This window comes from Passer montanus, unplaced genomic scaffold (genome assembly GCF_014805655.1).
Source record: "Passer montanus isolate IOZ18808 unplaced genomic scaffold, ASM1480565v1 scaffold68, whole genome shotgun sequence".
In the NCBI taxonomy this organism is placed as follows: domain Eukaryota; kingdom Metazoa; phylum Chordata; class Aves; order Passeriformes; family Passeridae; genus Passer; species Passer montanus.
Window position 1 is genome coordinate 463232 of NW_024371926.1, and position 6505 is coordinate 469736.

Below are 6505 nucleotides of genomic sequence, written 5' to 3' on the forward strand. Positions count from 1 at the left end.
AATTGCCTGGGGACAGTGGTGACACAGCCACAGGCCCTGCCTGCTGCCAGCAGGGATTGTGTCACCCAGCACAGGAGCAGCTCCATCCTTCCCACACCCGAGCTCCTCCAGGAGCTCACAGGGGCTGGTCCCGGTGCTGGGCAGCTGCAGCCCCGTGTGCTGCCCTGGCTGGTGCCCAGCAGCAGCTGCTTCTCCCTCACTGCCATCCCAAAGGAGGCTGCTGGGGGCTGCTGCCTGTGCAGCCTCTGCAGGAGCTCAGCTTTCCTGGCTGCTGTGGGTAATGGTGTTGGCCAAGAGCTCTTGGGACAGGGCTGGGGTAATGGCTGGTGCTTCCCTTCACACTCAGCCTTGAGCCAGCCTGAGGAAAGGGGTGCCCAGAGTTCCCAGCTGCTTGGCCTGAGTGGGCACACCTGGGGAGTGCAATGGAATTTGTGTTCTGCCATCCTTCTCTGCCCCACAGCTGATTCCCAGCCCCACTCCCTGCCCCCAGGTCGGTATTGCTGGGTCAGATGCTTTGGCCAAAAGGAACATCCACGCTGTGTCCTGGCCCGGGCAGTGGCCAGGAGCATCCAGGATCCCTGGTGTCACACTGACCCTTCCTCCCTGCCGAGGGACAGCTGCAGCGTGGCCACACCGCCCCTGCACTCACAGTCTGTGGGTTTCACTTCCCCTCCAGCCAGGCTGACTAAACTGGTGTGAGCCTGGCTAAGTGTGAGCTGTCACCCCGGGGCGGTGCCTCCGGCCCTGCGCTGGCCCCGGCTCCCCCGCAGCCACGGCTCTGTCACTCAGGGAAGGAACCCCAATGCCAGCAGCAAGACCCCACGGTGGCACGGGTGGCCCAGCCCTGCCCGGGGCCGGAGAAGGTGGGTGGCAGCTCCAGGCTGGAGGTGGCTGAGGACACAGGGCTCCGGGGGGCTCTGCTGTGCCAGCGCTTCCTGCCCGTGCTCCCAGCGCCCTCCAGTCCCACCCTCACCCAAAGCCTCTCGCCCAGCCAAAACCAGTGCTGCCATCCCAGCACAGGGAGTCCCGTGAGCCTGGCCCTGGTGCCCATCCAGCCCACGAAGGGCACGAGGTGGGTTCAGGGAGCAGGAGCCCCCCGTGGGGCACAGGGGCGCGGCGTGGACCAGCACTGAGGTGCGCTCTGCTTCAACTTCCTTCCCGGCGTGGAGCCGATTTCCTCCGGCATCACGTGCACGGTGTGGGGCCGGGGCAGCCTGGCACGGCACAGCCTGGCACGGCACGGCACCGCTCGGCCCCGGGGCAGCCCCGCAGCGGCAGGCAGGAGGGTGCAGCACACGGGATCACCCCCAGGTGAGCGCCCTTGTGTGATCGTGCTCCAGGGCTGGGCCGTGCCCTGGGCCCGGGGGAGCTGCCGGCAAGGGAGGGCAGGATGCTGGGCACTTCTGGGCATTTCTGGGCACCATCACCCTGTGCCACCCGAGCCGAGGAGCACTGGGGCCTTGGACTGGGGTGTTCTCATCCCTGCAGCCCTCAGTGCTTCAGCCGTACTTTGGGTGGGTAATACCAGCACCATTTCTGGTGTCTGCAAGGCCTCTCTGACAAGGGCTGTGCTGGTGGCAGCAGCAGGGACCAGGCAGCAGCAGGGCTGCTGGCCCACCATGGGGTCAACGTGGCCCTCCCCAGGGACAGCATGGCCAACCGTGGTGACAGGGGGGCCTGCCCTGACAACAGGGTGGTCCATGGGCACTTGCCCATGGCCTGATATCCTGTGTCCCACACGCCAGTGGGCTTGTCCTGCTGTGACCCCAGGGTTCAGCAGTTCAGGGATGCTGCTGAGCCGGGGATGGTGGCAGGGTGACACCCTGCCCGTGCCGCAGAGCTCACAGCAGCTCTGCCTGCTCCGCCTCACAGAGGAAGCCCGACCACAGCGGGGCTGGGGGAGGCTGGGAGAGGCTGGAACAAGGCTCCCTCCCCAACCTGACGAGCCCCTTTGCCCCCCAGCAGCTGCAACCAGAGAGAAGAACGAGGAGGGCGAGGACAGGAGTCTCCCGGGTGAGTCCTGGGCTGGAGGAGAGGGAAGGGCAGGGATGTGCTGGGCCAGGGCAGGTCACGGGCAGGAAGCGCTTCCTGCCCCACTCCTGTGAGCGCCGGCCCCGGCCCCAGCCCTGCTCCTGCCTCCTCTCCCCAGAGCTCCCAGCACCGGCGAGGATGGAGCCCACCAAGCTCCCACTCACCAAGAGGATGGCTCCTGCTCCCCCCATTCCTGCCAAGACCAAACCAGCCCCTGTGCTGGCTTCCAAGTAAGAAACCTGTGCCTGTGCTGGGGTGTCCAGGGCCACTGCGATGTCCCAGTGCCAGTGCCATGCTCATGGCTGGCCTTGGCGTGGGGCTGGCACCTCCCTGGCTGTGCCACTCACACCTCTGCTGTCCCCAGGCCCAGTGACCCCAGCGCCTCAGCTGACATGGAGTGGGGCAGAGCTGGTGACCCAGGTAGGATGCAGGGGCCATGCAGGGGTGCGTGGGCCCTGCCCAGCACCAGGGGCTGATTCCTGCTCTTTCCTTGGCAGATGCCAATGGCTTCAACACGGTGTCAGTAACCACAGCCAGGCTGAGCCACCCCACAGCCACACGGCCACGAGTCCCAGGCCAGCGGCCACCCAGCCTGGCCCTGGGGAGCACGGGGGGTCCCCATGGAGGGGAGCAGCCCCAGGGGCTGCCCCGTGCTGCCCTCTGTGCCCCTGTCCCCAGCACGGGGCAGGCGCCTGTCCCGCCGTGGAGCACAGAGGGGCTGGAGGGGAGGGCACTGGCCCTGGAGGACCTGAAGGCTGAGGTCCGCACCCTGCACATCCTTGTGGACCTGATGCGAGTCCAGCACCTGTGAGTGGGGATGGGGGTGTCAGGGGGTCCCCAGCGGCTCCTGGCTGCTTGTCCTGGCCCCGGCTGAGCCACCCTGGCGTGTTGCAGGCGGGACCTGCAGGACCTGCGGCAGGAGCTGTGCCAGGAGCAGGCTCAGCGCCAGGCGCTGCAGGTGAGTCCCTGCCAGGGGTTGCCTTGCCCGGGGTCCCCTGTGCCCCCCGACAATCACAGCCTCTCCCCACAGGCGGAGATCGAGCGAGTGTGGAAGGGGCTGCCCTGTTAGCACGGGGGGGCAGGTGGGTGGCACATGGTTCCGTGTGCCCCCCAGCACCCATCGGATACCAACGCCCACCCCACACCCAGGCACTGCTCCTTGAAGCACGACAGCCCCATGGCTTGTAGAAATCGTTTAAAATAAACTATTTTGTGTACAAAGTGCTGTGTGGGGGTTGCTCAGGGCTGTTGGCTGCCATGGCCCTGAAGGGCTGGGCTGGTCCTGCCAGGCACAAAGGGTCCCACCATGGCACAAGGGGTCCCTCCAGGGCTCCTGGCAGGCTTGGGACAGGGCCTCCTCCTCCTCCCCCTCCTCCTCCACCCCCGCACAGTTTCCCAGGCCAGCTCCAGTCCCAGCCCCAGCACATCCTGGCCTCCAGCCACTGGAGAACATCTGGAAAACATCTGGATCCTGCTGGCGCTGGCGGCGGGGGGGACCAGCCTGGGAAGGAGATATTTTTATAAAGCTGCCGGGGAGGGGGCAGCGGGGCCGGGCACCCCGCGGGGCCGGGCTGGGATGGGGCAGGATGCGGCTCGGCCCGGCGGGAGCTGCCGCATCCCCGGGGAGCAGCGGCCGGCCCAGAGTCCGGCGGGAACATCCGCCTTGCTCCGGCCAAAGGGCGTGGGGTCACGGCGGGCGGCGCCGGAAAAGACCCGGCTAATTTTAGTGGGGATGGGAAGGGAATTGGCTCGGGGGGGAGTCCAGACCGTTGCTGCGTCCAGGACCCCAAAACGCCGGAGCCGCCACGCTGGGCTCTCGTTCGTGTACAACAGCACCATGTTTGTGGGGCGGGAGCCCACGGGTGACACGGACAGCCCAGCCCTGTCCCACGGGTGAAACCCCGGCGCAGCAAGGGCTACCCTGTCCTTGTCCATGTCCCGGGGCTGTCGGCTGGTGCCAGCCGTCGTACCAATGGCTCAAAGTGCATCGTGTCCCACAGCAGCGGGGGCGAGTCCAGCCCCGGGCGTGCCCGTGCCACCGGGGTCTGGCTCTCCGTGCTGCAGGGACGGTCCAAGGCAGCTCCGCCAGCTCAGGGGCAGCCCCCCTGTCCCCCTGGTCCCTCCTGGCACGGCGTGGGATCAGCCGTGGGGGAGCAGACACCGTGCCAGGGCCGCTGCCGGGCTCAGTAGTAGTGGACGCGGCCCAGGGTGCCGATGGTGCCGGACCCCAGGATGTCGGGCTGCCCGTTGCGCCAGATCTCGCGGATGATGCGCTCCCGCTCCTCCAGCCGCTGCGCCCGCTCCAGCTCCTCGGCCGAGGCGAACACGTTCACGGCCAGCGCCCCGTCCCCGGGGCCGTGGCTCTCCAGCGGGATCTCGGTCACCGGCAGCAGCGACTCAGACGCCGCGCGGTCCACGGTGTCCTCTTCGTCCTCGTCCTCGTCGTCGTCGTCCTCGCTGAGGTCGCCGGGGCGCGCCGGGGGCCGCGGGGAGGCCCGGCAGGACAAGCGCAGCACCAGCAGGCACAGGGTGAGCACCAGCCCGAAGCACACGCCCAGCACGAAGTAGAGCCCGAAGCTCTCGGGGTTGGCTGCGGGGGGAACAGAGGGGGTGAGGGACCTGCCCGCGCCTGCCGGGGCCCGCAGTGACCTCCGGGACGCGTCCTGCCTCACCTCGGATGTGGGCGTACGCGGCCATGCTGTTGCTGAGCAGCTCCATGTCCCTCCGGCGGCTCTCCATCCTTGTGCCTGGCAGGTCTCAGCGGCTCCGGGGATGGCACGTGCTGGGCATCTGCGGGACACGGGCTGAGCAACGCTCTGCAGGAGCCGGGATCCCCCCTGTCCCTTTCAAGGCCGTGCCCGGGTGTGCCCAGGGGCTCCTTGATGAGCTCCAGCTGGACAGGGGCTCGTGTCTGGGCTGGGCTGCTCCATCCAGGGCTAGAACCCCACGGATGCGGAGCTGGAGCCGTCCCACTCCCGCCACCCTCCGTCCTTCCTGAGGGACCGGGACGGATACGGCTCCTCCTGGCCACAGCATCAGGCGGATCTGTGGCACCGGGCCAGGGCTTGTGTCCCATGCCCGGCCATGGGATGGGTCACGGGGCAGAGCAGAGTCCCAGCACCACGCTGCCGGTGCTCACGGGCACACACGTGTGCTCCACACGCTCCTGGGGCAGTGTCCCTGTCCCTGTCCCCGTCCCCCACACTGTGGCGGCCCAGCTCCAGCCTTGGCCCTTTGCCGTGGGACCCTGCAGGGCAGGGACAAGGCCAGGCACAGTGCAAAGGCCACCAGGACAGGCCAGCGGTCAGGATGAGGGGCAGGACAGCGGGAAGGATGGGCAGCAGGGCAGTGGGAAGGATGGGAGGCAGGACAGCGGACAGGGCAGGGCAGGGCGGGAGAAAATTTGGCCCTGGCAGGGGACGACCTCATTCCCAGAAACGGCTCCAGAGAGGGAGGAATGAGGAAAGAAATGCAGAAAATGTGACACATCAGCAAAACCATCCCGGACGGTCCAGAGCTGAGGGGCCGCAGCACGCCCTGGAGCTGGGCAGCCCCGCTAGTGGGGCACCCCAAAACAAGGCCAGCGGGTCCCCAGGAGGGGCGGGTGCCCTCCCCATGGAGCAGCTGCTCGGCCAGCCCCTGCCCCTGCCCGGCAAGGGGCTGCGGCGGGGCAGAGCCCACCATGGAACCCCAGGGATCCCCTGCCCCGTGCTGATGGGGGTCGGGCTGGCTGCAGGACCCTGCGGGTCCCCAAGAGCCGAGCCCCGAGGTGCTCAGCGCACTCCCCGAGCACCACACCGTGTCCCCGAGCCGCCCGCTCCGCATCCTCCACCTCAGCCCGAGCTGTGTCACCGAGCCTGTGCCCTCAGCCCCCGTGTCCCCAGCACTGCCCCCCGTCCCAGAGCAGCTGAGCGGGGACGGAACCGAGCCTGGACACCGCCGCGGCCGTGCTGCGGTGCCGAGACCCCCGCGCTGCCCGGGGCTGGTACTCACCGCGGTGGGAAGGAGGCAGCGGCTCCTCGGCTGGAGCGAGGCAAGAGAGAGCAAGGTCTGTTTAGCATTAACGCTGCAGCAACAGGAAATAGTTCGGAGGCGGCTGGCGGTCAGCGCTCCCGCCGGAGCCAATGGCAGCCCCGGCCGGCGCGGAGCGGGGCGCGGGGCCGGGGCTCGGCCCGCTCCCCCGGGAGCCGCGCTCGGCCCCGCACTGGAACCGCCCCGCAGCGAGCCACAGCCGGCTCCAGGCCCCGTCCGGCCAGGCCGGGCTTGGCTGAGCCCAGCCTAGGCTGGGCTGGCAGTGCTGGAGCCGAGGCAAGCCCGCCGGGCTGGGGGCTCAGCCCCGGTGCGGGTCTGAGGGAGCTGCCGGTGGGGGACACGCAGGGTGGAACCCTCAGCCCCACCGGCCGAGCTGGGGGACACACCAGGGCTGCTGGGCCCGGACCTCGGGGACACGAGGCTCCGCATGTCCCCAGCGGCC

At 68.9% G+C, this 6505-nt stretch overlaps 2 protein-coding genes across 4 annotated transcripts; one reads left to right on the top strand and one right to left on the bottom strand.

Annotated features, from left to right (window-relative positions):
* The first annotated feature begins 25 nt into the window (after nt 1–25).
* Nucleotides 26–3192, top strand: LOC120511694 (SH3 domain-containing kinase-binding protein 1-like). Of its 2 annotated transcripts, XM_039729135.1 has the most exons (6): nt 26–2013; nt 2150–2261; nt 2396–2451; nt 2529–2838; nt 2926–2989; nt 3062–3192. In XM_039729135.1, the coding sequence occupies exons 1-6, from the start codon at nt 1620–1622 to the stop codon at nt 3098–3100; spliced, it is 975 nt and encodes a 324-aa protein (XP_039585069.1). In that variant the 5' UTR covers nt 26–1619; the 3' UTR covers nt 3101–3192. The 2 variants fall into 2 exon arrangements, with proteins under 2 accessions (XP_039585069.1, XP_039585068.1); XM_039729134.1 differs by having other exon boundaries at nt 2926–3132.
* Nucleotides 3193–3209: 17 nt separating this feature from the next.
* EVA1B (eva-1 homolog B) lies at nt 3210–6211 on the bottom strand. Of its 2 annotated transcripts, XM_039729136.1 has the most exons (3): nt 6025–6211; nt 4704–4821; nt 3210–4621 (listed from the first exon to the last, which is right to left on the bottom strand). In XM_039729136.1, the coding sequence occupies exons 2-3, from the start codon at nt 4768–4770 to the stop codon at nt 4215–4217; spliced, it is 474 nt and encodes a 157-aa protein (XP_039585070.1). In that variant the 5' UTR covers nt 4771–4821; nt 6025–6211; the 3' UTR covers nt 3210–4214. The 2 variants fall into 2 exon arrangements, with proteins under 2 accessions (XP_039585070.1, XP_039585071.1); XM_039729137.1 differs by lacking the exon at nt 6025–6211 and having other exon boundaries at nt 4704–5983.
* Between the last annotated feature and the right edge of the window lie 294 nt (nt 6212–6505).

Excerpts from the sequence above, each read along its gene's own strand:
- LOC120511694 (XM_039729134.1), top strand. The coding sequence starts at position 1,620 with ATGGGGTCAACGTGGCCCTCCCCAGGGACAGCATGGCCAACCGTGGTG. Across the intron at positions 2,014-2,149 it reads CGAGGACAGGAGTCTCCCGG|AGCTCCCAGCACCGGCGAGG; the intron begins GTGAGTCCTGGG and ends TCCTCTCCCCAG. Across the intron at positions 2,262-2,395 it reads GCCCCTGTGCTGGCTTCCAA|GCCCAGTGACCCCAGCGCCT; the intron begins GTAAGAAACCTG and ends TGCTGTCCCCAG.
- EVA1B (XM_039729136.1), bottom strand. The coding sequence starts at position 4,770 with ATGGAGAGCCGCCGGAGGGACATGGAGCTGCTCAGCAACAGCATGGCC. Across the intron at positions 4,622-4,703 it reads CGCGTACGCCCACATCCGAG|CCAACCCCGAGAGCTTCGGG; the intron begins GTGAGGCAGGAC and ends TTCCCCCCGCAG.